General features: G+C 38.9%; 5 protein-coding genes across 6 annotated transcripts; 4 read left to right on the forward strand and 1 right to left on the reverse strand.

Annotated features, from left to right (window-relative positions):
• The first annotated feature begins 473 nt into the window (after positions 1-473).
• On the forward strand, positions 474-2032 carry LOC128859335 (protein will die slowly). 2 transcript variants are annotated; one of them, XM_054096290.1, is made up of 3 exons: positions 474-579; positions 646-1679; positions 1740-2032. In XM_054096290.1, exons 2-3 carry the CDS (start codon positions 813-815, stop codon positions 1926-1928), a joined length of 1056 nt encoding a protein of 351 aa, XP_053952265.1. In that variant the 5' UTR covers positions 474-579; positions 646-812; the 3' UTR covers positions 1929-2032. The 2 variants fall into 2 exon arrangements, with proteins under 2 accessions (XP_053952265.1, XP_053952264.1); XM_054096289.1 differs by having other exon boundaries at positions 476-1679.
• A 176-nt stretch (positions 2033-2208) lies between these two features.
• LOC128859334 (ATP-binding cassette sub-family F member 1) lies at positions 2209-5196 on the forward strand. The gene is made up of 2 exons (XM_054096288.1): positions 2209-3385; positions 3446-5196. The coding sequence occupies exons 1-2, from the start codon at positions 2323-2325 to the stop codon at positions 5062-5064; spliced, it is 2682 nt and encodes an 893-aa protein (XP_053952263.1). The 5' UTR covers positions 2209-2322; the 3' UTR covers positions 5065-5196.
• Positions 5197-5553: 357 nt separating this feature from the next.
• On the forward strand, positions 5554-15457 carry LOC128859333 (copper-transporting ATPase 1). Its single transcript, XM_054096287.1, has 4 exons — positions 5554-6899; positions 12084-13330; positions 13396-14172; positions 14225-15457. Exons 1-4 carry the CDS (start codon positions 5762-5764, stop codon positions 14948-14950), a joined length of 3888 nt encoding a protein of 1295 aa, XP_053952262.1. The 5' UTR covers positions 5554-5761; the 3' UTR covers positions 14951-15457.
• Positions 15458-17517: 2060 nt separating this feature from the next.
• LOC128859345 (nardilysin) lies at positions 17518-21900 on the reverse strand. Its single transcript, XM_054096297.1, has 9 exons — positions 21385-21900; positions 21102-21322; positions 20282-21018; positions 20012-20218; positions 19348-19961; positions 19158-19281; positions 18936-19096; positions 18652-18871; positions 17518-18585 (listed from the first exon to the last, which is right to left on the reverse strand). The coding sequence occupies exons 1-9, from the start codon at positions 21660-21662 to the stop codon at positions 17698-17700; spliced, it is 3450 nt and encodes a 1149-aa protein (XP_053952272.1). The 5' UTR covers positions 21663-21900; the 3' UTR covers positions 17518-17697.
• A 1428-nt stretch (positions 21901-23328) lies between these two features.
• Positions 23329-27294, forward strand: LOC128859347 (myotubularin-related protein 10-B). The gene is made up of 2 exons (XM_054096301.1): positions 23329-23981; positions 24114-27294. The coding sequence occupies exons 1-2, from the start codon at positions 23916-23918 to the stop codon at positions 26382-26384; spliced, it is 2337 nt and encodes a 778-aa protein (XP_053952276.1). The 5' UTR covers positions 23329-23915; the 3' UTR covers positions 26385-27294.
• Positions 27295-27593: the final 299 nt, after the last annotated feature.

Consider the following 27593-nt stretch of genomic DNA (forward strand, 5'->3'; position numbering starts at 1 on the left):
CCCCAGTTTTATTATATTTGCCGCTAATTTTGACATCTTTGTTACTTGCGAAAATTCTCTAAGCCAGCTTAAAAGTCTTACTAATTGTTGTATATTTTACCTGTGTGTACAATAATGATGCTAACCTACTTAAAGCTGCAACTTCTGCCACCATCCACCGGCAGATTTGTCTTTAAATGATTACTGTATAAGCACATATTACTTTTCAGCTTGGCTAATATTTGAAGTGAATTATTTTTTAAAGCCGATTTGTTTTTTTTTATGAATTTAGCAATAGTTCTTTATTGATGAATTAATGCATGTTAGTATGATTTTAAGTTTTTTTTAAATATGTGAATGAATTATAATTGACCCTTGTTTCTGAAATGTTTGTTTGTGTACAGACATTTTAATCTCCCTTAAAGTCGCCAGCGACACCTGCATGCAAAATATTTCAAAACGTACTAGAAAAAATTGAACTTCAATTGGACTGGCAACTCTGGAAATAAAAAGCAAACACGAGCCGCATTATAAACTGCACGCAGAAATATTACGGGAAATATAAAAGGTGTTGTTAATTCATATTAGACTTAGTACCTGGTAAAACTAGTCAACACAACAAAAATAGTAAAACATTTAAAGGAAACTTGTTTTTTTATTATAAAGCAAGCTGTATACATTGTAAGGATCTACTTAGGTTCTTTCGCCTAAATACAACGCAGACGCAAACAACAACGTGCCGCGTGGAGCAGCACCACTGGTTATTATCACATCAGTATATATAAATCGCAGCACTGAATTCGTGCCACGCACCGCTTCCCTTAGTCCACAGGATGGTACCAATTGGTGCTGTACATGGTCACCCGGGCGTGCATCAGCCACAACCGATGCCCAGCGCGCCTACGGGCCCTAACACTCTGCAATCTTCATCTTCAACCACGTCTAGCACCCCGTCGAACAAGAGCTCATTATCGGTGAAACCTAACTATGCGCTGAAATTCACTTTGGCCGGTCACACAAAAGCTGTATCTGCTGTAAAATTTAGCCCGAATGGAGAATGGTTGGCTAGCTCATCGGCTGATAAATTAATAAAAATCTGGGGCGCTTATGATGGTAAATTCGAAAAAACTATTTCTGGTCATAAGCTCGGCATAAGTGATGTTGCCTGGTCGTCTGATTCACGTTTACTTGTAAGCGCAAGTGATGATAAAACCCTTAAAGTGTGGGAACTAAGCTCGGGCAAGTGCTTAAAAACGCTTAAAGGGCACAGCAACTATGTATTCTGCTGCAACTTTAATCCGCAGTCGAATTTAATTGTATCGGGCAGTTTTGATGAAAGTGTGCGTATTTGGGACGTTCGCACCGGCAAGTGTTTGAAAACTCTTCCAGCCCATTCTGATCCTGTATCTGCAGTACACTTTAATCGTGATGGATCATTGATTGTAAGTTCTAGCTATGACGGGCTATGCCGTATTTGGGATACCGCTAGCGGACAGTGCCTGAAAACATTAATTGACGATGATAATCCCCCGGTGAGCTTTGTCAAGTTTTCACCCAACGGAAAGTATATTCTAGCAGCCACTTTGGACAACACTTTGAAGCTATGGGATTACTCGAAAGGCAAATGCTTGAAAACATATACCGGTCACAAAAATGAAAAATATTGTATATTTGCTAATTTTTCTGTAACTGGTGGCAAGGTAATTTCAGTGAATTATTAATTTTTATGCGAATATCATCTTATGACATTTTTCCTGCAGTGGATTGTATCTGGCAGCGAGGACAACATGGTCTACATCTGGAACTTACAGAGCAAAGAAGTCGTACAAAAGCTACAAGGTCACACGGATACTGTGCTGTGTACAGCATGTCATCCCACGGAGAACATCATCGCTTCTGCGGCGTTAGAAAATGACAAGACGATCAAACTGTGGAAGAGTGACACATAAACGCATAAGTAGAATGGATTACCGCTCGCGTGCATACATATAGTGTATTCATTAAATTAGTTTAAGAAATCATCTGAGAAAGAATATGTTTTGCAATAACAAAATCATTCAAAAAAGTCCCCACATTTCATTTCTAATATCTGTACGAAAATCTATCATTCAAATACATTTTTTAAATGTTTGGCATTTATAAAATCTGGCTTGTCAAATTTTATTTCTCTGAAAGAAATTAAATTTTTTCAATTTGTGTGGCAACCCTAGTTTCTTATCCACGTGAAGTAGATGCGTGAAAGTGCATCAATCGTTCGTCTGCGTTTTCCAAAATTCCAAATTAAGTAGTTTATGAAAATATATTTTTATAAAAAGCATTAAAAATTAAAAAAGTCACAGCAGCATGTCGAAAGCTAAAGGCAAGAAGAAAAATAATAAATTCGAAGACGATGATGAGTTAGAAGATGTAAAGTCAGTACCGAACAAAAAGGCTGGTAAAAAAGGAAAAAAGGGTAAACGTGGCGGAGACTCAAGTGATGACGATTCATTACCCAGCAATAAAGTGACCAATAATAATGCTGACGACCTAGAGAGCGTTAAGTCGGGAAATAAAGTACCACAATCAAAAGGAAAAAAGGGAAAGAAAGGTAAACGGAAAGACGACTGGAGCGATGATGACGCGGAACCAGAACCTATCCTACAACTTGGTAAGAATAAAGGGTCAAAACTACCCGAAAGCGATGAAGAAGAGGCGGATATACTTCAACCAGCGGCCATCGCGAAAAAGCAGGGAAAGAAAAGTAAGAAGAACAAAAAGAAGGATGACTTCAGCGATGAAGACAGTAGCATTCAAAAGACGGAATTGCCTGAGTTTGATGACGATGACGATGAGGATGTCGTCGATGAAGATCTGTCTGTTACTATTCCGAAACCAGCTTCAAAGAAATCCGCTAAGAAGCAACAAAAAAAGGCAAATAAATTTACCATCAGTGATGATGATGAAGGCGAAGACGAGGAAATAGAGTTGGCGGAAGAGCAAACTGAAAGTGAAGAGGCAGTGCAGCCGGAACAAAAAACTAGTCTAGCTAACAAGGAGAAGGAGGGAGAGGAATTCGAAATCACACAAAAAGTTACAAAACTAATCGAGGAATTAAAAATTGAGATCGATGAGCCTGTAAAAGAGGAGCAGATATCACAGGAGGAATATAATAAGAAGATTGATCAAGAAAATAATATAGAATCTGTACTTCAGGAGAAAAAGCTAACGCACAAGGAAAAGAAGAAACAGAAAAAACAACAGGAATATGAAAGGCAAATGGAACTTATGACAAAAAAGGGTGGCTCGGGTCATTCCGACTTGGATAGTAATTTTACAATGTCCCAAGTACAGCGGACTGCGGGTCAGCAAGCACAATTAGAACACGCTGTTGACATCAAAATAGAAAATTTTACAATTTCAGCCAAAGGTATCCTTCTAATATGTACTTTTTAATCTGTTCTTGACACTATAATTTGTTTCTTTACAGGTAATGATTTATTTGTGAATGCCAATCTTTTGATTGCACACGGACGCCGTTATGGTTTGGTAGGTCCAAATGGACATGGAAAAACCACTCTGTTGCGCCATATAGCCACACGTGCCTTCGCGATTCCGCCCAATATTGACGTTTTACTATGTGAACAAGAAGTTATTGCCACTGACAAAACAGCCATTGAAACAATTCTGGAAGCAGATGAAAAACGAAATAAACTTTTGACAAAGTGTAAAGAGTTGGAGGAACAATTTGCTACAGGAGACATGAGCGTTCAAGAAGAATTAAATGACACATTTGCCGAGCTAAAGGCGATTGGCGCATATTCAGCGGAAGCACGTGCTCGCCGTATTCTGGCTGGTTTAGGTTTCAGTGAAGAAATGCAAAATCGACCGACAAACAAGTTTTCAGGTGGCTGGCGTATGCGTGTTTCGCTAGCGCGTGCTCTTTATTTGGAACCAACTTTACTTATGCTTGATGAACCTACTAATCATTTGGATTTGAATGCAGTAATTTGGTTAGACAACTATTTGCAGGGTTGGAAAAAAACTCTGTTGATAGTTTCCCACGACCAGAGCTTCTTAGACAATGTCTGCAATGAAATTATACATCTTGATCAAAAGAAACTTCATTACTATAAGGGTAATTACTCCATGTTTAAGAAGATGTATGTTCAAAAACGCAGGGAAATGATTAAGGAATATGAAAAGCAGGAGAAACGCTTGAAGGAATTGAAAGCTCATGGTCAGTCGAAAAAAGCAGCTGAGAAGAAACAGAAAGAGGTCCTCACTCGTAAGCAAGAAAAAAATAAGTCTAAGCAACAGAAGCAAGATGATGATGATGGCCCTCAAGAATTATTGGCTCGTCCGAAAGAGTATATTGTGAAATTCCGCTTTCCAGAGCCTTCACAGCTACAACCTCCTATTTTGGGAATTCATAATGTTGTCTTTGCATACGAAGGGCAAAAGCCCCTTTTTGTTAATACTGATTTTGGTATTGATCTAACTAGTCGGGTAGCCATCGTGGGCCCAAATGGTGTTGGTAAATCTACGTTCCTGAAACTATTGCTAGGCGAATTGGAGCCACAAAAAGGAGAGCAACGGAAAAATCATCGCCTTCGAGTTGGTCGTTTTGATCAACACTCTGGTGAACACTTGACCGCTGAGGAATCTGCCGCGGAATATTTGCAACGTCTTTTCAATCTGCCACATGAGAAGGCACGTAAAGCGCTTGGTTCATTTGGTTTAGTGAGTCATGCGCACACTATAAAAATGAAGGACCTTTCCGGTGGTCAAAAAGCCCGTGTGGCACTTGCTGAGCTTTGTCTGAGTGCACCTGATGTGTTGATTCTTGATGAACCTACTAATAATCTAGACATTGAATCTATTGACGCTTTGGCAGAAGCTATTAACGAATATGAGGGCGGTGTAATCATTGTATCTCACGATGAGCGATTAATCCGTGAGACCGGCTGTACATTATACGTGATTGAAGACCAGACCATCAATGAAATCGATGGAGAATTCGACGACTACCGTAAGGAGGTTCTGGACGCGCTTGGCGAAGTAGTCAATAACCCAAGTGTTGTGGCCAATGCAGCTGTGTTACAATAATATACTACCTACATAAGTGGTTTTAGATATTTGAAATTGTTTTGTATTCATGCTTTCAACAGTTTGAAATAGAAGTTGCTTAAATAAATAAACTGTTAAAGTTAAGAAGAGAAGAGGGGAAGAAATCTATAACACGAGCAATTTTTTATTAAAAACAAAATTGGTTAAATATTTGAGGCAAAATTCAAACACTAAATTGTTTAGAATACATGCACGTCGCTTACCTATACAGTTCAAAAATAGTTGAATTCGAGTACCTATGCTGTTAACAACAACAACAACAGTTGAATTCGACTTTTATAGTTTTGCACATTTTGCTCGTATCGGGTATAATCGAACAACAATTGTTGCACACAGCCCGATTTAAAAAATTTATCTTTTACACTCAAATATCTACCAACTATTGGCCAATGTATTTGGTTTCATATATAAGCACCGATATATCAAAAGGTGGCATCACTGTCTGAACTTTCCGCTGTGCGTTGACAAATAGCATTTTATGTACTGATTGTAGCAAGTCTCAAATTAAGTAAACGGGTAAACTTCGCGGAGAAATAGGAACAATGGGTATTTGAAAGTAAATCACAATATTGTAGGAGTTAGCTAGGAAAGTGGAAATTCCGATTTATAAATTGTTTTAAGTGCGAAAAAAAAGATTTCCGCAAGGGGAAGTGAAAACTACGTCAGCTCAGCAGTCATGAATGATTCCAAAGCAGCTGGCGCAAATACGAATGATCTGGCTTCAAGTACTGGTCAGGTTCAATTTAGTGGCTTGGGCAGTAACGTTGGTCAAAGCAGTGCAAGCAAGAGTCCGCAAAGTGAGTCAAAAACGCCAGATATGCAGAAAAAAATCGAAAATGCTCAAAACAAACAGATCCGTCTACCTATTGAGGGCATGACTTGCCAGAGTTGCGTAAGGAATATAGAGGGAGCAATAAAGCAAAAACCAGGAATTTTAAATGTGCGTGTGGTTCTAGAAGAGAACGCTGGTTATTTCGACTACAACTCAGAGCAGACAAAACCTTCAAAAATTGCCTTTGAAATAGAAGAAATGGGATTTGATTGCCCGTATAAGTCTCCTGAGGCAGATGGCGTAGAAAGGGCTATGGGTGGTGGTAACAGTGGTATATCTAAAACACAGATTCGCATCGTTGGAATGACCTGCAATTCTTGTATACGCAGTATTGAGGGGAATATAAGTTCGAAGTCTGGTATATTTAATATATGTGTAAGTTTAGAGGATATGCGCGCTACTGTTGAGTACGATTCCACCCGAATAACTCCCACGGAAATTGCTGAAATAATTGACGACATGGGCTTCGAAGCGGGTGTATTAGAAGAGGATAAGGAAGGTATTGTAGTTAGTGCCCCCACGAACATATCAAAGCGTAGTTCAATATCCCCGCAGAAGCAACAGGTAGCAAATGAACTGCCTGCAAGCAATTTAACAAACGAGTACGCTAAGGTGTCCGTTGACGAGGCACTAACGAAATGCTTCCTACATATACGTGGCATGACGTGCGCCAGTTGTGTGGCAACTATTGAGAAGCACTGCCGGAAGATTTACGGGTTAGACAGCATACTTGTGGCACTTCTCGCCGCAAAGGCAGAGGTGAAGTTCAATGCAACTGTCTTGACGGCAGAAAACATTGCAAAATCAATCACGGAGCTGGGATTTCCCTCAGAAATTATTGATGAACCCGATAGTGGAGAAACAGAGGTAGAGATTAAAATCGCGGGCATGACATGTGCGTCTTGTGTGAACAAAATCGAAACACATGTGCGGAAAGTGAAAGGCGTTACTGCAGCTACCGTTACATTAATGACTCAAAGAGGTAAATATTGTATAAGTTTATGAACCGAAGTAAAAGGTAATTATTTGGCTACTCTTATTACTCAAGTTCAAATGCGAGAAAATATAGGTATATACATAGTCAATGTATCTATTGGCCAAGCGCCAGAAATTTCAAAGCTGGGATTGGCAAGAGCACACTGTTGTCGCAAAGTGGTCGGAAAGCTGGTGCTTGTAAGCAGTTTTTTGTTTTGTATACTAAAAAGTGAATGCAAACGAATCCAGTTTTTACAAATACTTATACGCTTTAATAACCTATATTTAAAATTTTTCTTTTGCTTATATTTTTGACTTTAAGTTTATGTATTGAACTAATTGTAATTTAATCAAAAAGTTAAAAGCCCAAAAAAGTTAAAGGCTTCAAAAATATTATAACTCGAAAATAAGAATTTCGGTGCCTATGAGTATTATGTAAATATGATATCATTAGAAAAAGACAAGGCGAAAATAGTCGCTTTGATATGCTTATGTACGTATGTATGTATGTATGCATTTAAGGTGGTCACAGTTTCGTTTCATTTATCGTGCTGCCTTTGAAATCAAAATTGATAGCCACAAATTGTGATATATGTATGTTTGAACACCTCAGCAAGACCATGATTTGCTGTTTTGTTTTAGTGCAGAAAGTGACCTTCTTCTTAATCGGCGTATCCATGCTGGATGTTCGCGATTACATACAAACGTCATTGTGATCTTAGTCGTACGGTTGTCAGGTCATATTATTAATGATTTCATAATATTTTTGTCTGTTTTTCGCTGCTGCTGTTAATTCGCCGATTGTTTTGAGGCCTGTCCACTCTTTGATGTTGTCTAGCCATGTCATTTTCTTCCTACCAATTCCTCTTTGCCCTTCAATTTTTCCTTGCATCAGCAGTTTTAAAATATCATACTTGTCACCTCTTGTTATATGTCCGAAATAAGCGACTTTCCTCCTTTTTATGTCCGTAAGCATGTTCCTAGCGGTTTGCATTCTATTTAGCACTACGTCATTTGATATTTTGTCATTCCAGCTTATTTTCAACATTTTTCTGTAACACCACATTTCGAAAGATTCTAGTCGGTGTATGCTTACGGTTTTCAGTGTCCAGGCCTCGCATCCATATAAGAGTGTTGACCACACATAACATTTTAAAAATCTTGTCTTTAACCCGTTTGGTATATCCCGGCGTGTCAGTATCTTTTTGATCTTCATGAAGGCTGTTATAACCATTTCTATTCTCCCTCTTATCTCCTGATCATGGTCCCATTGGTCATTCAGCCATACACCCAGATACCTGAAACGTTTTACTCTTTCTATTGTTTTGTTGTGACCACTGCGTTTTAATTACAATATAACGCCCAAATAAGAGATAAAGCGTGTACAATATAAAATCATGCAAATAATGCACACACATACGTAAGGCAAAAGTTTTGCTAATTTAATATCTTAACGCTATAGATCATTTGCTTTTCTCCCTTCTTCCAATAAACCACCTCCTCGCCTAAAAGCGGTAGATATCTGCGAATCGATTGTCCCCTTCTTATATTTAAGTATACTGGGGCTATTTTACTGCTGTTATCGCAGTTGTCTAAAAGTCGAATCGAGAAGTAAATGATTTGGCCTTTTTCAGGCATTGTTTGCCTTAAGTCACTCATAATAGCTTGCTACCCATCCTGCATTATTTGAAAACATTTAATTACAATACAATGCAAACAATCACTTCCCTTCCGATAAGAATGCAATTTATTGCAAAAGAGTTTCAAATTCATTACTGTACATTTGAAGATATTTATGTATGTCATCACCACAATGCACTTGAAACGCTCCTCAACATTATTTCTTATTGCTCTGAAAACAAAAATTAATACAGTTAAAATTCCCGATTGTAATGCTAATTTGTCCTCATAAAAATGTATGTATACATTCATAAAAATGTATGTGTACATACAGTCAACGTCAAAAGAAAGTGTACACCACATTTTGACAAATTTTAACTATTTATTTTGTAGTTTCAATTATTTCTTTATAAAAATAAAGTTCTCACTTCAACTAAAACCATGTAGAGCAAAGTTCCGAACTTTGTATAAAATTTGTAAGAATTCGGCAAATTTTCATTAGAATTTCAAACTTCCTACTCAGGAATTTTAGAAAAATGTCGGGTTCGCAGTTTTATAGATCATTAAATTGGTATAATATAGTGCAAGTCTCAAATAATTCAAAAATCGCGGTTTTGAAAATTTTTTCTGCTGACGGTGTAGGGTGTTCTCTTCCATATTAAAAAAAATTGGAGTAGATGTTAAATGGAGAAAATGCACAAGACCACGATCTACTGGCAACCTCTATGCGACCTTCTTGGAACTTGCACTTTACTCTACTGCATACTTGAAAATTTTCCAGAAAATCTGAGTAAAAAGTTTGAAATTTTTACGAAAATTTGCCGCATTCTTACAAATTTTGTATAAAGTTTTAAACTTTGCTATGTTTTTTGTTGTGGTATGAACTATGTTTTTATAAAACAACTAGCGAAAACCCGCCCGTTCCGCTGGTCGTCTTTAAAAAAATCAAGATTAATTAATTAAATTAAGCCGAAAAATACTGTGTGTTTTTTATAAAAATTCTCGCGCATGAATAGCAATGACAGATGTTTTGAATAGTAGTACCAATTAAAAAACGTTTGATGTGATTTACTTTATTACTTTTTTTATTATAATGCTCTTTGGTATACAATATTCTTCGTTTTTCCATGCGTTGTTGAATAAATGAACAATACCGATGGCTTACCAACTCTTGAGCATGAAACATAAAGTTGGCCGTGAGAAACATGGGTATTCTAAATCAATACCACAAATTGATAAAGTTTGGCCTTGTGACTTATTAATAGTAATGGCGAATGTAAGGCGAACAGAAAATTGAAGATGTTTGAATTCAAACGACATATCCGATGGTATCATTGGTATTCGCGGTATTAAATCGTCTTCACCAGAGTATTTTCCATTCAAAATTGTTGCTTCAATGACGTTATTCATCAATCTCTTAACTGTTAATCGAGTGCCATTATATAGTCGTGGTTGATTTATGTTTCTCAACATAATAATCGGAGCTCCTATTTTCAAGTTTAGCATGTGTGACGGTAATCCAGGTAAATCAAAGGAATTCCAAAATTCAGTGGGATAATTTACAATATCATCTTGATTTTAATTTACAATATCATCTTGATTAACAGTGTCAACGGATCGATATGTTTGTTCTGGACTTGGTATGTTAGCCAAAATAGCCGCATTCATTTCATTCACATCTTTATTTTTGCCAGCCATGATGGCTCGTTCACTAAGCCAATCATGATTTTTGTAATTTTGAGGCAAATTTGGGAAAATACTTTGAATTAACTGTTCTTTCGTTTGACTTATTTGACAAAAGTTTGGTTGTAAAGTTATTAAGCGAGTTAAATTATCGACAGGAACTTTGCCATTTCCAATATCCAATAATTGCTGTGAAAATTCAGCAGCTGATGGATCATTTTTCATTAGAACACGTACATTTGTAGTTAGTTTGAGTGTTTGAACATGTCTCCACAAATATGATGATTTCAAACATGCAGCCAATTCATCTGCTACAGTTGCTCGAGGAATAACAGGCAGTGTTTGTCTAAAATCACCTGCCAGCAGCACTAAGGCACGACCAAACATTTCATTTTTACTACGGAAATCCCGTAATGTCCTATCAAGCGCTTCCAGTGAATTTTATGTGCCATCGTGCACTCATCCCATACAATTACGTGTGCGAAAAAGCGGAAAGGGAGAAGAGAACTGTTCTATTCCCCCCCCCCCGCTTTAACCCAGCTATATGTTCAGGTGCAAATGACTTTTTGGCGTGAAGTCTGATATAAAATAAGTTCTATTTACTCTTCTTAAATTTATATAAACTTTTCCAGGCGAAGTAAAAAAACTGACATATATTTGCTTCAACCGTATATTTGTGAGTACACAGGTAATACGTAAATATATGAATGATATAGGTAATATCTCATATTAGCATAACCTTTCTGCAAAAAATTAAGGAAACGATCACCAATCACGCCGACAATGATACAATGAATTTTTCACTCTAACTGACTTCAGATTAACGTTTATATAATAAGCGTATATGTAACATTTTAAAATTTTTTTAGAATTTTTTTTTTTTTAATTTTTAATAATATGTGGTCTGCCTCTTCCTTTTCCTCTTCCTCTTCCTCTTCCTGTAGCTATTCCTTTTCCTCTTCCATCTCCTTTCTTTATCCCGGAAACGGGCAGTAAAAATTACTTCACTTAAAAGCTTTCATCAACAGCTTCCATCTGATACCCGTATTGTACAAACACATCCAAGGGTACCTTGGTCCACCTTTTCGGCTATATCTCGAGACCCTGGTAACTCAGAGATCTAAAAAATACTCTGTATTAAAGCACTCATCAGTAGCTTTGATTTGATACCCACAATGTAGAAACACATCCTAGGGTTACCCGGGTCCTCGTTTTGGCCTTCGGCAGCGCCACCTGGCCATATTATACTAACCTTCACCGTGGAAAAATATATATACATATATACCAAATTTTATAATAATCGGCCCAGACACACACGACCAAAATGTCTTCAATTCTAATGAATGCTATGTGCGGTACAAAAAATACGTCCGGCAAATAGCAAAAACACACTCACTTAACTGGCGCACCGCACACACACGCGTTATCGGATTTCAACCAAACTTCACAGAAACCTTTGCCAAAGCAACACCAACAATGCGTGAAACTTTCATTGTTTTCCTTACACACGTTGCTGAGATTACCGGAGACAAATGCACACTTTTTTTCGGCTTAATTTATATATATATAAAAAGCAAATAAATAAATAGTTAAAACTTTTCAATATGTGGTGTACACTTTATTTTGATGTTGCCTGTACATGAATGGATAAGATTTCTCCACACACTTTTCCTAAGAGTTCTCGTTAGAGTAAAAATAAAATAATAATACTCAATTGCAAGCAATTTTCCCAGCAGCCGATTACATTTTTTAATATTTAATTAGATGCTTTTTTATTTATGTAGTTTTGTTAATTTCTTGCAATGCTTTGTTTCCCATTCGTCATTATACAACAACTTCATTGGCGTTATGAGAAATATTTATTAGCACACTCTTATTTGCATTGTAGGCAAGTTCCGGTATAATACCGACCTGACTGGACCGCGCAGCATTTGCGAAGCAATCGAAAAGCTCGGCTTCCAAGCTCACATGCTCAATGGCAGAGACAAGTTGACGCATGGGTACCTGCAGCACAAAGAAGAGATTACCAAATGGCGCAATGCCTTCTTGGTTTCTCTGATTTTTGGTGGCCCGTGCATGGTTGCCATGATATACTTCATGGTAGAGATGAGTGATAAGGGACATGCGGCTATGTGTTGTCTTGTTCCCGGATTATCAATGGAGAACTTGGTTATGTTTCTTCTTTCGACGCCAGTTCAGTTCTTCGGGGGCTGGCATTTTTACGTACAGTCTTTTCGCGCAATCCGGCATGGTACCACCAACATGGATGTGCTGATCTCAATGGTCACTACTATATCGTATCTCTATTCTGTGGCGGTGGTAATAGCAGCTGTGTTGATGGAGCAAAACTCTTCACCATTAACATTTTTCGATACACCGCCCATGCTGCTGATTTTCATATCTCTAGGTCGCTGGTTGGAGCATATTGCGAAGGGAAAAACTTCGGAGGCCCTCTCTAAACTATTATCATTGAAGGCGGCTGAGGCGCTGTTGGTCGATGTGACACCTGACTTTGAAATAAAATCGGAGAAGGTGATACCGGTGGACTACGTACAGCGTGGTGACATTCTAAAAGTTATACCTGGTGCCAAAGTTCCCGTGGACGGCAAAGTACTTTACGGTCACTCTACTTGCGATGAAAGCCTCATTACGGGCGAGTCAATGCCAGTGGCCAAACGCAAAGGTGCAGTCGTCATTGGCGGCTCGATTAACCAGAATGGTGCATTGCTGATATCAGCGACGCACACGGGCGAGAATACGACATTGTCACAGATCGTTCGTTTGGTCGAGGAAGCACAAACTTCCAAGGCTCCCATACAACAGTTGGCCGATCGTATTGCTGGATATTTTGTGCCCTTCGTTGTGGTGGTATCCACCATTACGCTGATTGGTTGGCTGATAGCTGGCTTCATACGGCCGGGCCTCGTGCCGGTAGCAATGGAGCACAAAATGCATATGGACTCAAATGCAATTGTCATAGGCAACGCTTTCAAGTGTGCTTTAAGCGTGTTGGCGATTGCGTGTCCTTGCGCCTTGGGTCTGGCTACTCCGACTGCCGTAATGGTAGCCACTGGTACGGGAGCTATCAACGGAGTACTGGTTAAAGGTGCTACAGCATTAGAGAATGCTTGTAAGGTATGTTTCATCAAATGAAAAACAAAAAAGGACATCTAATTTTTTCTCCATTTATTCTAATATAGGTGAAGACTGTTGTCTTCGACAAAACTGGTACCATAACGCACGGCATGCCGATGACTTCAAAACTAGTTATGTTTGTCAAACCCGCAGTCTGCAGCTTGGCACGTGCACTTACTATTATTGGTGCTGCTGAGTCGAACAGTGAACACCCAATAGCTTCTGCAATCGTCCGTTTCTCCAAAGATATGCTAGGTTTACAAACATTTGGCAAGACACAAAATTTCTTCGCTGTGCCGGGCTGTGGCATTAAAGTAACAGTAGTGCAGTATGAGCAACCTTTGCGGCAGGCCTGTAATGCTGAGAAGATCATTAACTGCGAGAATAACTATCGATCCAATTCAAACTCGGATCATACGGAAAACGGCGCTAAAATTGAAGAGCTTATACCGCAGTTGCAGACTCGCAAATCCATGGAGGTGCAGCAACAGCAGTGCCTACTGCAATTAGACGAAACCTTACATGAGTCTGCAGAAATCTCTGAAGAAGTCTCAACTGTGCTGGGCGGCGAGATAAATGTGCTAATTGGCAATCGTGAATGGATGCATCGCAACGCGATACTGGTGCCAAACGAAATCGACAACTGCATGAGCGAGGAAGAGTCGAAAGGCCACACAGCTGTCTTGTGTGCCTTGAATGGTCAGCTGATTTGCATGTATGGTGTGTCGGACATGGTCAAACCCGAGGCGCATCTAGCTGTTTACACGTTAAAAAAAATGGGCATCAACGTGATCCTACTCACCGGCGACAACGAAAACACAGCTGCAAGTATAGCTCGACAGGTAAGCGGAACTAACTGACAGCGATTGCATGCTAATTCATGCTCCATTTTAGGTTGGCATTAAACGAATTTTCGCTGAGGTCTTGCCATCACACAAAGTGGCTAAAATTCAACTCATACAAGAAAGCGGAGTACGTGTCGCAATGGTTGGTGACGGCGTCAATGATAGCCCCGCTCTGGCACAAGCCGACGTCGGCATTGCAATTGCGGCGGGTACTGACGTAGCGGCTGAAGCAGCTGATGTGGTGTTAATGCGTAACGACCTGCTAGACGTGGTGGCCTGCCTGGACCTGTCGCGGCGCACCGTGCGCCGCATTAGGTACAACTTCCTGTTCGCCAGCATGTACAACCTACTTGGTATACCGCTGGCGTCGGGCATATTTGCACCGCTCGGCTTCACGCTGCAGCCGTGGATGGCATCAGTGGCAATGGCGGCCAGCTCAGTATCAGTGGTATGCTCATCTTTAATGCTGAAATGGTATCGCAAACCCTCGGCTGCTTCGCTGCGCACGCCCGACTACATGAAACATTTGGCACAGGAGCGCGACAATGAACTCGAACCCGACCAGCTATCATTGCATCGCGGCTTGGAAGACTTGCCACGCCCCAAGCTAAATCGCTCCAATAGTTCGCTTTTGTCGCGAATATTCCTGCAAGGTAGCGTTAGCCGTTACGACCACAATGAGGGTAGCTTGCTGGATGCAGAAAGCAGTGAATTTTCTCCGAAAATAGTAAAGACGAAAAACATCAAGAACGTGACTGAAATACAGAAGCTGTAGGGCGACAAAAGACATGTGCTTATCATTTATCCGTAGACGGTGAAGTGTAAAATTTGTTTTTGTTATTTTAAATGTTTATATATGTATATCTGTGAAGCATGTAAATTGTAGGAATAAGAAGCGCTCCGCAGTGCTGAGATGTTACCAATTTTGATTGGGCCTTTATTCTGCGCTATTAAATCAAATTACTGTTATGTTTATACTATGCATAAATGAATGTGCATTTACTGTGAAAATATGAAAATATGTGAGTGAATACACAGCTGTACTAAATTAATGGGTGAACACTATTTTTCGAAGAACAATTAATCACTAAAAAAAAAAAACCTTAAAGGTCTGACAAGCAGTAGCATTATGTAATATACGCAAATGTACGCAATTGTTATAAAATATTATTTCAAAACCTTTTTTATATATTATATATACACATACTATATACATACATTCTTAATCCCCAAATCGATTTAGAATAAAGACCCTATATCAGCGAAAAGTACTCAAATGAAATGAATTGCTTGTGGCGGCCTTCAAATGCCAAGCGGCAAAGGAAGCGTAGAGGCAAGTATGCGAGGCATCGGTTATCAAATATCGTATGTTAGTGATAAATATGTGGCGTGAAATTCATGATAAGCAATGCCTTTGTGCTTAGAAGGGTTTGGCAAGAGTTTACCGATTGTGCTGTGGTATGTTTCGAGAAAATCATTGTTTGTTGGCATACGCCGAACACGAATTTCGATAAAGTCAAAGAACTTCTGCGATTTAACAAAATGAAATCGATTTAAAGCTTTGAACTTTTGTGTAGTTACGATTTTTTGTTTAAGGGTAACAATTTTTTCTTTCCTCTATTTCTCCAGCTTAGACACAATCTCAGATCCGCCAAGTGTCGTAATCACATTGAAATATTAACATCTGGTTACCGTTGTTTTCATTTTAATTTTAGTACAAATGCATAGGATGTAAATACAGTGCACTCGCGGTAACTCGAATAGCCGCTAAGTCGAACGACGTGCTAACTCGAGCACATTTTTTCCCCTATTGACTTCTTTGTAACTCGAACAATAAAAAAGCGCTATAACTCGAACAAAAAAACAAATTTATTTGTACACACATTCTTTTCAAACATGTACATTTTGTACATAGATACATATGTAATAGTATATGTATATAAATTATATGTATACTAGTGTATTGTCCATATGAATATTTCGGCGTTAATATCCCGTTAGTTTTCTGGGAACAACATCTTGCATTGACCAAATTGCTTTAAATTTGTCATTTGTAGTATATCAGTGCACGTGAGTAATGGATCGTAAAAGGTTGAAGTGTTTAACATTAAAAGAGAGGGCTGAAGTCCTTAACAAAATTAAACGTGGACGTAGTGTTACTTCTCTAGCGAAGGAATATGGGGTAGCCAAGTCCACCATAAGTCTTATAAAAAAGAAAGATAAGGCAATTTATGGCTTGCACTAACGCTAGCGGCAACCATAAGCTTAAACTTCTCGTTATTGACAAAGCAAGAAATCCTCGTGTTTTCAAAAATTTTAACTGTCCGGTGGAGTACAAAAATTCCAAATCAGCCTGGATGACTTCGGCGATTTTCAAATATTGGTTTCATAATTCGTTCGTGCCGCAGGTAAAATCCAGATTCATTAAAACAATTTGTTTAACCAAGTTAAATGACTTTAATATTTAGGTAAGAAAAAATTTGAAAGATGGGGACTACCTGAGAAGGCTCTTCTTCTAATTGATAATGCCCCATCACATCCCAACGAAATCGAATTAAAGTCCGAGGATGGTTTAATTTTAACTATGTTTATGCCGCCGAATGTGACACCATTGATCCAGCCAATGGACCAAAATGTAATTCGTATAACGAAACTATACTACAGAAATTTTCTACTGGCTTCCATTTTCAACAATCGATCGAAAAATCGATATCGATGACTGTTTTTTTAACATAGCACACTCAATTGATAAGTCGAACAAATTCGATAAATCGAACAGCGCCTGTTTTAATTAGTTCGAGTTATCGCGAGTGCACTGTATCTGCAACGCGACGATAGCGTCCTTCTGTTGTACAAGTTTTAATTTCAGCTTTTATCAAAGCGTTGTTCCGCCAGCGACAGCATCGCTTGTAAATGAAAAACGAAAAGAAATCAAAAAATTTGAACAGTTGGTAAAAATGAAATTGTTACAGTGCCACGCGTGTGTTCTTTGCAGTTGCCCCATAAATAATTTGGCTTACTAATGACTTACTATGGTTCTGAAGCAGAACAGACACTCCCTCGAGTCTCAATTAATTGCTCGTGGCACAATTAGTTCAATCGACAAGAGTATCAATACAGCAGCACATATGTTTTCTTCCAACGCATTGTTTGCTTACCGCATCACTGTATTTGTTAACGTTTCTTTGTAATATTTCGGTCACCAAAATCAACCATATGTGCTCTTGTTGCGCTGACCTACTCCAGCCATTCTCCCATTGTATTTATGGCAATTTATGAAAATGCTAAATATATTTAACAACACCAACTATTAGCGTATCAATTTTTCAAGACTCCAACCAATTAATTTTATACGCATAAAATTGCAAGTTTTTATTTATTGAATTGAAATTTATTAAATTTTTTTCTAAACGATAGCGAATAAAATTAGTAACCGCAAATCAAGAGCACATCATTTCTTTTAAACTATGTGTGTCATAAGTCCGTCAATGTATCCGGTCTGATCAATATCAATGCCAATTTTCAACATTCCTCTATTATCTCCATTGGGGTGCGCTCTGTGCCATTTTCTAATTTGGTTTTCGTGATCGGATAAACATGCAAATTTTCCTTGAAATCTTTAATGTCTATAATTGTCGTAGCGTCGCCGTCTTTCGGTATGAATCGCACATCCAATTTGTTCGCCAATGCGTTGAATAGCTCTTCATCATCGACTTCTGATTCTTCCCCACTGCTGTCGCCGCTATCGTCATTAGAGTTCTTCTCGCCAAGTGCTGGTGAGCGTTTAACGCGCACCGCATCCTTATTGCCAATAACCTGCACAGATAATTTGCGTAGATTGGTGCGCTCGTTGCTCAAACAAAAATCGATTACGTCCTGTTTGGCCAGCGCACGCAGTACCTCTACTTCACGTCGTCTCCGATCGAAAACGTATTCCTCTGAGGTTATTTCCTCCCAATTGTGGGCCACTTCCTCAGCGAGGGAAACATCAACAACCTGCTTGATTTTGATTAATGATTCCCGGACATGATCGAAATCCTCCGGCGTCATCTCTTCCAGTATTTGCAGCATTTTGCCGCGGAACACTTCAATCCGCTCATCAACGTGTGACGCGCTGAACTTCGTTTCCTGCGAATTCACCGCAATGGAATATCCAATTATGCCGTAGTTCATTCGCACCGAAGCAGATACATAGTACCCAAGCTGTTCCTTCGTACGCAGTGTATCGAATAATGGCTCCTCGACAAACATCATCAACAGATCTAAAATGCTTTCGACCCGAAGTGAACACGGACCGATTTGGTAGAAATTGCAAATGACAGTATTTACATCCTTCTCATTAAGAGTGCGGCAGCGAATAAAGTGAGAACCTTGAGGCAGCTGGACGGTACGATTCTCGATGTATTTAGTCTGTGGAACAAAAATTATGGGATAAAATGAAATTCTTGAATAGCTGAAGGTTTCATTCGATTTTACCTCCTTAATGTTCCGACAGTTAAGCGTAGTAAGCACTGAATTCATGACGTTATGTGCCGACTCCTCGGTCAAATTTCCCTGCATCAGAGTCTGCAAGTAGAGTTCACTAGTGTATGCGTCGGAGAAATTTAACACATCATTCAGTGTAAGGCTATCTAAACATTTATATTTAGTTATCATTGGCCAGCGAATATGCTCAACAATGCTCAGACGGATGTCCCTTGAATGAAAATGTATTTATTTTTAATTGCCCTAACTCAACCATATGATGAAAGTGGCCTTACTTATTTAGCGTGCGCGGTTTAATGAGCGAATTGAAGTAGGCTTTCTTTTGATCCGTTTTAAATATATTGAACTGATCCGCCGTGATATGATCACGCATTGACACCATAGCTTTTGTTATGATGCCTACCAGCAAATATAGTTTTTCATTGTAGCCATTCACCTTTTCTCAAAAACAATCGAATTAATGGAGATTAATTGAAATTTCGCTCGACCTTTTATACCTTCAATATTATTCCTTTCTCGGCAGTGTAAAACTGATATGACAGGCCTGCCACCGACGCTGGGTACAATTCTTCACTTAGCCGAAATTTGATCAATCTCTCATAGAGCGCACACAAGGCATCGCTGTAGAGATTTAAAACAAAGTAAGTCAGTGAATGCGTGCAGTACTAAAAGATAAATTCAGCTTACTTTTTGGGATCCACACGTAATAGTGGCGATATGAAATAAAAGTACATGTACGCCTCGGGCAGGAGAAACTTGTCGTCCTGTCTAAACCATAATTCGCAGATATCCGATTGGAGTATCTTCTTCGGTGCAGTAGGAATTTCTGGTTTGCCATTTTCTTCCCAGAGCAAACGGAAGTCATTTGAAATAAACCGATTTGGCTTCGGCAAGAACAACTCTGGAATTGGCTTTGATTTCTCCCAAAGGTTACGCCACTTTTCTGGCATTTTAATAGTTGTGTATTCAGTGCCGAACCATTTTTCCTTTCTGTCATATGTTATTCCTTCATATTTGTGTTGCGAGGTGATCATTATGTTGAATCTAAACTCGTTTAAATGCTTGACAACATCTTGTATATGATCTTCATTATAGTCGTAATATAACTCAGTGCCAGTCAGTATATCTTTTGGCGGATAATATTTTAGTTTTACAGCCAACTTTTCGACATTGTCCAATGCCGGCCGCTGAGATTCAAATCGGAAGTTAGTCGCCTCAATTTTTTGTAACTCGATAAATGCATCTTTAAACGGACCGCAATCAGCAAACAATTTTATGAAGGCAAAACACGCGGCAAGTACCTGAAAATCGAAATTATGTAAAATTCCCCATATCTACTCCATGTTTCTACCTCATCAAGATGCTGGAACCCACGATCAGTCAAATATATCCCGATAACAAACGAGGAGTAGATAGAATTTGATTCAAAACCACTCTCATCTATGCCCGCAGTGAGTTCCAATGCCCATAAGCGCTTTCTCAAATAGGCGCAAAGACTACCCTCTCCTTCGTATCCTACCAAATGTGATATAAATTGATCTGGTTTCGTTTTGTACATCTACCAAAGAAAGCGAGCAATTAGTAATTACTTATAGCGGGTGCTCTAAATAAATATTCGAACCTTTATCATTGATGGCAGTATCCATGTGAGTTCCAACTTGCATATATTTTCCACGGGCTTAACAAAGAACACTTCTTCGAAAAATTCATTCCGGAAAGCACCACGGTAATTATACGGCGACAGATCGATACCCGGAAGATCGTTGCTAGGAATGCCTGAGAAGTGTTTCACAACCATTTGCTCTAGTTCGTCAATGGGAAGCCGAGCCTGCACACAAACACACATACGGTGTGCGCTGTAGTGACGTTTTTGAAATTCGTGCAGCTTTTCGTGTAGCTCGTCGTCACTTATACCATCCTTAAGAGTCTTGAGGTTTCCCCACGGAAAGGTGGCGTGAGGGTAACCTGGAGTGGCGTAGGCAGCTACAAGCTGGTCGCGCCGGACTTCATCGTCGAGTACAATCTGTTGAAACTCCGATTCAACAGAATCGCGTTCCCGCGTCATCGCTTCTTTTTTCATCAACGGCGCTTTCAGTAAGGCCGAGAAGTAGTCCATGCTGCTGTCTAAATGCTCTTCAGATACTTCAAAATAAAAGCATGTTTCTTCGAATTCAGTGTGAGCATTGTCGAAACCACCACATTTTTTTATATGTGCATCGAATGCATTTTCCGCTGGGTATTTTTCTGAACCCATAAAAATCATATGTTCCAGGAAATGCGCCAGCCCTTGATATTCTAATGGTTCTGTAAACGATCCAACATCCACCAGCAACGCACAGGCTGCTAACTTTTCATCACCTGCAAAATTTTAAAATTTCAATTTCAAATGAGGTTGCAATAAATAACTGACTAAGAGCTTTTCTCCGTAGTGGAAAACTAACCTTCTTCTGATTCTAAATCTGAATCGCTTTCCCCATTGTCTGTTGTAGACGTACTCATCGACTCTTCATCTTCGCTGCTGGTACTGCTGCTCTCTTCGGCACATGAATTTCCAGTGGAATCGTAAGAGGAAGATGACGATGAAGATGTTAGCCCGCAATGTGGTACCGGTGTTGGGTCTGACACGAGCAATGCACGAATACCATTGCTTAGTAACAGCGCTCTAGAAGAAATTAAAGTATTATCCGCCAACATCCAATAACAGTTTATGGGTTATCTACACACTTGTAATGTTTTTTGTCGCTTTCCGACTTGTCGGGAATTTCCAGGTATGCCACAGATGATTCTGTGTTTACCATGTTTATTGTTGAAAAGCGATTTGTAAAGATTTCAGACCGCGAGGGTGTTGAGCAATGTGTTACCACGCTCTGCTTAAGAAATTTACAGGATCTTTTCGATACTGATGTTGTTGGTGCTAAATGCGTATAGAAACGTGTAAATTTTACACAATGTTCCAAAGATGCCTGGGTTACTAAAAATTTCGTGAATTTTCGAATTAACATAAACTGATTACTTCGGTTCCCTCCTGGAGCGATTGAAGATTCCCACACTTTTAAAAGGAATCGCTCTCTTCACTTTCCTTTTATGGCGAGTCTTTTAAATTTTGCAAATATTACAATTTTTTTATTACAAAAAATGTTTCAAACGTAAGTGTAATTAGAATTTATTGGATTTTTCTTAACCAAATTTGCCACAACCTCCATTGGAAAACAAAATTATTTGACTCTAATGAGTTTTCTTTCTTCTCTATTTGTTTTGACGTTTAATCCACGTTCGCATTTGTTCGCATTTCCACACCCACACTTGAAAACATACATAGATGTATTATTACGAATAAATGTGCTGGCCATAAAAGAGGTCGAGGGTTGACTTTGCATTATGGCAACATTAATTTTACTTAGCTTTTTGACTGACGGCATTTTTTTAATGATCATTAACAGTTAATACGAAAATTAGCGTAGAAAAAGCTTATGTTTTGCACAAGTTGCAAAAATGCTTTATTGCATACGTTTATTTTACTGAAACCACTCTATATATGACATTCGTTGACTATGAAAAAGCATTTGACTCTGTCAAAAGAGAATCCAAATGGGCAGCCTTAGAGAGTATGGTTATTACGAAGAAATCATAAATATAATTAGAAATAGCTATAGTGGTGCGAATTGTAGAGTTCTCCTCAGTGAAGCTTTTGTCTCCACTACGGGAATCCAATAAGGATGAGTCGTGTCCCCTCTGTTATTTATCGTTGTAGTGGACTCTTTAAATCGTGAAATTACTTGGAGAGTGAACATCAATCTCGAATATCTGGAATATGCAGATGATGCTGTTTTGCTCTCGCATTCGCATCAACATATGCTGATGAAATTAAACTTGCTTCAACAAGGACTCAACATTGACATTAAAAATACGGAATCTACGCGTATCCAAACTGACAACGCTGCGTTGTTTATAAATGGAGAAGAAACAATTGCTGGCGTTGACTGTTTTATGCGTTTTGGGGCTTAACATTTTTAATGCATCAGTTATGTCCGTTCTGTTATACGGATTCGAAACTTGGCTTGTGACTTCGACCACACAATATAAATATGGGTCTGCGTAATATAGTTAAGACATGGTGGTCAAGAGTGATAACAAACGAGTAGCTCTGGAAAATTACATGACAAAAAAGCATCAACAACGAAGTAAAGAAGAGAAAATAGGGATGAATAGGCCATACTCTACGAAGGCCTTACGATGAAATAACGTATGCCGCCTTGGCTTGGAACCCGCAAGAAATGAAACGAAGATACTGACAACGGAGACCTATGGTTCGATATAGAAATGTTTTGATAACTTTTGCTGAAGCCTTAAGCTCTTAAAGGAGTAGAGAATAAATAATAACAATACACATTTTAATTTAATACAAACACCAAAAATGAACAATATCTTCGACATTCGATTTGAAGCATGTTTCACTAAACTATACTTTATATTTATTATAATTTTTTGCTTGTTAACCTTAATCCATATAGTTCTATCGTTTCGCAAAGTTCGTATTTTAAGTTAAGCGAATGCAGATTAAAAAATAAACGATATTAATTGTAGAAAATATGGTAATGTCAAAGCCAATGCAAAAAAGGTAACTTATATTAACTGTCAATGCCACCCTGAAGGCGCAATTAAGAATGTCACCCAAACAACGAAGTAAAATAATTTTGGAAAATAGCGCACAGTGAAGGAAAGTAAATTTATTATCTGCTGTTTTGTGGAAAAAATTAAAATTGTTCGGGAAAATAATATTCATGTTTAGGAATGCATTTCAAATAAAAAAGCGTTTGAAAATAAGCGTATTATTAGAAAAATTAAAAAAAACAAGGAGTTTTGAAATGGCACAATGTTGGTGATGACACCACACGAATAAAGAAAACAAAATTCAGTAAACACGACGGGAAATTCTTTCATTACTTATCTCATGCAAAGCAGAGGAAAACGACAAAAACAGCGAACGAAATAGATTTAATCTAGAGTACAGTTGCTGACGCAGAGGGCGGACGCAGTGTTTGTGCTGGCATTTGCAACACGCCCGCCCACAAAGCACCTCACGGCCGTGGTGATAGAACGGAAACCCCCAACACCAACAATAGGGCAGACACATTCAATACATTAAGCATTAAAATTCAAGAAACGCACATAATTTTACTGAGGCTAATTCGGCGGTGACATTAGCCAAAGGTAAAAGATATTAAAAATCGGACGATAAGTAATTAATACCAAATATGGCCAGCATATCGGACCGGAAGCGAAATACGTTCTTAAGTTACGTTGCACCCTCCCCTGGTGACGTGAGTACCATTAATGGAGTAACATTAGAATTGATTATTTTATTTAGTGGCAATTAACTGCCTAGCATAGATCTGGATTATACTCCTTCATTACATCATCCTGTTCTAATTATTTAATTTTCGGTTTAACAGATTCCACGACAAGAGGGTAGTGATGACTGGCTTCCAACAGAGCTGCGTGACCTTCATTTGGCTAAACCGCGCTTATTGCCTAGTGAGCTTGTTGTGGCGTCTGCACCTGCATACCTCTTCTCAGCAATAATGCCTGCTCCTACTGAGGGTTCTGAACTAGATATCTCCCGTCAGGCGGTATTTGGTTTACTAAGTGTGACTAATTTCAAAATGGCTTTCGTGCCATTACAGCGCCAACAACATGAAACGCCACCGCAGGAATCTTATCAGGAACATTTATACTTGCAACGGAACGATGTGACTTTAAATAATATCGACTACGTATACCAGTTGGCGGAAGGCGGGAGAGTCAGCGTAAGAGCACTCAGCGGCGGCAACAAACGCAAAAAACTTGACGCACAACAAAAAGTGATGAGTAGTCGGATTACGTCTCTTCACATTATTTGTAAGAACTTTCGACTACTAAAATTTGCCTTCCAGCAGTCGAGATCTGGACCTGATTATGGCAAGCTGATAGCTTCGGCGCTTGCGCGATTCGCCTATCCATCACGCCATGATCTCAGTTTTGCGTACTGTTACCGCGAGCCATATTATTCCATGCTGGGAAAATCTAGCGTCACGATGTATAGCACAAAAAATGATTGGGCTCGAGAATTAATCCGATGTGGAGCCAACGAATGGCAAGTTGTGAGTGCGGATAGTGTTCCCCAATTGCAAAATTTATTACAAGCACCAAAGTATACTCTGCCCCCTCACTTTGTCATTCCTAAATGCTGCACAATTGACCGATTTCTAGATTTGTCTCGTGCATTCTATGATTCGCGTGCTGCATTTTGGGTATTTGGATACGGGAATGCATCGCTAGTACGTTTGGCTGAATTGAAACCCGCAATGCAGCAAGATACGAAAGTCGAGAACGTGACACTTGAGCTGGTGAGGAAATGTGATGAACGGCGCACTCTAAAGCTGCTTCAGTTGACAGATCGCCTTCCTAGTATCCAAGATGTGCAAAGAGCCTATCTAAAGTTTCGTCGCCTTTGCACAGCTGAAAGTCCACAAGAGTTTCTTGTGCAAGACTCCAAATTTCTAACAAATGTAGAAAAGTCGAATTGGCTCTTCTATGTGTCACTATGCCTTCGATACTCGTGTGAGGCTGCCGAATCATTGCGTACCGGTACGACATGCGTGCTGCAGGAGACCAACGGCCGGGACTTGTGCTGTATAGTGTCAAGTTTGACACAAATAATATTAGATCCTTTATTTCGGACAATTGATGGATTCCAGTCTTTGGTGCAGAAAGAGTGGGTGGCGTTGGAGCATCCCTTTCAGACTAGATTGGGCCACGTGCGTGGTGATGCGTCTGAAGAGGAGGAAAGTCCCGTATTTTTACTATTTTTAGACTGCGTGTGGCAGCTGCTACAACAATTTCCAGATGAATTCGAATACAGCCAAACGTATTTGACGACCTTGTGGGATGCGTGTTTTCTGCCCATTTTCGACACGTTTCAATTCGACACAGAAGCAGATCGTGCACGTGCCGTACGTGTAGGCAATCTGGTACTTCGACCCGTTTGGGATTGGGGAGAACAATTTGTTGAGAAGGACAAAGTCTTTTTCACGAACCCTTTCTATCAACGCCAACGACAGGAGCAGCAGAACCGTCGCTCCATAGCGATCCCTGCGGGTGCTATACTGTTACCGGGACTCGCACAAATACCTTCATTAAAACAAGGGCAACATCAACGCTTTACCACTATCAATTCGCAACTGTTTGTGACCTCATCCACCATACCAAAGGATCGCTACTTAGAGCCACGACACAGCATGGCTAATTTGGCAATATGGGAACAATGTTACTATCGCTGGATGCCAATTTTGGAGATCAAACACGGTGGCTTTCCACAGATTGATCTGAATCACCGCCTCCTTCTGAGCAACATTGCTAAATTGCAACGTTGTCTAGAACTCCAGGAATTCGATGATCTGCCAGACATTTATTTTGAGCGAACTGGTGAAAAGCGGCCACCAACAGACAACGCTACGAAGCGACGCAGCAGCATTGAAATGATCGATGGCGTTGAAAGGCGTCGAAAGTGTTCCTTGTCGGTTACACTGAATGGATTGAATAGTATTGGATTGCTGCCAGAAATTTCGTCGTTTTTCCCCTTTAGCATAAACACTGGTGAATCCGAGCAGCTTATCGATATACTTACAAATAGCAATGAATTTCTCTTAGAGGGATCATTTATGGAGCGCTTATCAATTGTGTAACGTACGACGCGTTATGACAATAAGTCTGAAGCAGCTGAATTGGGTTAGAACCAAACGAAAATTAAGCCTCTCATTGAAAATGATTGTTATACCAGTTTCTTTATTTATAATTATGACAAACCTATAATTGGGAAACTTGTAAGAGGTAATTGGCTAACTTAAATATTGGGAGTACAATATTAAACATTTTTGGAGGGTGAGAGATATAAACCCTTCGGAGTTTGCCCCCAAAATTTCTTATTGTCACCATACTCGCATTCGCAATAAAACGAATGTCCGAGGAAGCTAACTATCCAAAATCTTTATGCATACCTTACATAAAAACATAGTATTATTGATATCTTTTGCTACTTTAATTTTCAAATGCGATATATGATGTTTTTTTTAGAAAAATGAGTAATTTCATACTGACTATAAATTATTTTATTAAAAATTTACTGAATAATGGCAGTTATGTTTACAAAACCATTCTCACTCAGTACGTAGTAGTTATGTATGTATTATTGTACATATTATATGCGTGTTTTTAAATATTATTTGCAATTTTTCTGCATTTAATAACGGCGTTTTAAATCTATTTTTCTCAGAGTGATGTTATGGTTTCGTTTGTGACCAATAAAAAAAGTCGATTTCATCCAACCACAGTTGAATCCTAATCAAAAAGTTATAACCAAAATGGCGTTGCATTCTAACAATATGAAAAAAAAGAAAAAAAAAATAATAACATTGATAAAATTACAAATTAGTGGGTATACAATACAAATACTAAAATATTTATTATATTTTAATATATTTTATGTAATATTTCACCTACCAATATGTATAATTGAAGTATAAGTAATACGTTTAAAATACATTCAATGTATTGTTGAGATAACAAAGCGATAATAAAGTGAAGCTATACGACGTTTGTTTTTGTTTTATTGCCATATTTGCCTGATGCAGACGAAAAAACCTGTTAGAAATAACAAAGCTTATAAAGTAGGTTAAAGTTCCCAAGAAGGATTTTTTGTTTTTGTCCGCCATTTTTAAGTAACGGCTGTTTTTCATTTCCTGTCTAATTATTTCACGCCTCGTGTTTTAGCGCCATAGAAACATTTCTCATTTCTACATAACTTGTTTTATAAATGGCACCCCACGGAAAAATCAATAGTCTATCGGCAGAGCAATTGCATCACCGTGCTGCCTACTCAATCGCTATTATTATCG

This window comes from Anastrepha ludens, chromosome 3 (genome assembly GCF_028408465.1).
Source record: "Anastrepha ludens isolate Willacy chromosome 3, idAnaLude1.1, whole genome shotgun sequence".
Classification (NCBI taxonomy): domain Eukaryota; kingdom Metazoa; phylum Arthropoda; class Insecta; order Diptera; family Tephritidae; genus Anastrepha; species Anastrepha ludens.

Excerpts from the sequence above, each read along its gene's own strand:
- LOC128859335 (XM_054096290.1), top strand. The coding sequence starts at position 813 with ATGGTACCAATTGGTGCTGTACATGGTCACCCGGGCGTGCATCAGCCA. Across the intron at positions 1,680-1,739 it reads TTTCTGTAACTGGTGGCAAG|TGGATTGTATCTGGCAGCGA; the intron begins GTAATTTCAGTG and ends TTTTTCCTGCAG.
- LOC128859334 (XM_054096288.1), top strand. The coding sequence starts at position 2,323 with ATGTCGAAAGCTAAAGGCAAGAAGAAAAATAATAAATTCGAAGACGAT. Across the intron at positions 3,386-3,445 it reads TTTTACAATTTCAGCCAAAG|GTAATGATTTATTTGTGAAT; the intron begins GTATCCTTCTAA and ends GTTTCTTTACAG.
- LOC128859333 (XM_054096287.1), top strand. The coding sequence starts at position 5,762 with ATGAATGATTCCAAAGCAGCTGGCGCAAATACGAATGATCTGGCTTCA. Across the intron at positions 6,900-12,083 it reads TACATTAATGACTCAAAGAG|GCAAGTTCCGGTATAATACC; the intron begins GTAAATATTGTA and ends TTTGCATTGTAG. Across the intron at positions 13,331-13,395 it reads CATTAGAGAATGCTTGTAAG|GTGAAGACTGTTGTCTTCGA; the intron begins GTATGTTTCATC and ends ATTCTAATATAG.
- LOC128859345 (XM_054096297.1), bottom strand. The coding sequence starts at position 21,662 with ATGTTAATTCGAAAATTCACGAAATTTTTAGTAACCCAGGCATCTTTG. Across the intron at positions 19,962-20,011 it reads GGTTCCAGCATCTTGATGAG|GTACTTGCCGCGTGTTTTGC; the intron begins GTAGAAACATGG and ends TTCGATTTTCAG. Across the intron at positions 18,586-18,651 it reads ACTGTCGGAACATTAAGGAG|ACTAAATACATCGAGAATCG; the intron begins GTAAAATCGAAT and ends TTTGTTCCACAG.
- LOC128859347 (XM_054096301.1), top strand. The coding sequence starts at position 23,916 with ATGGCCAGCATATCGGACCGGAAGCGAAATACGTTCTTAAGTTACGTT. Across the intron at positions 23,982-24,113 it reads TTGCACCCTCCCCTGGTGAC|ATTCCACGACAAGAGGGTAG; the intron begins GTGAGTACCATT and ends TCGGTTTAACAG.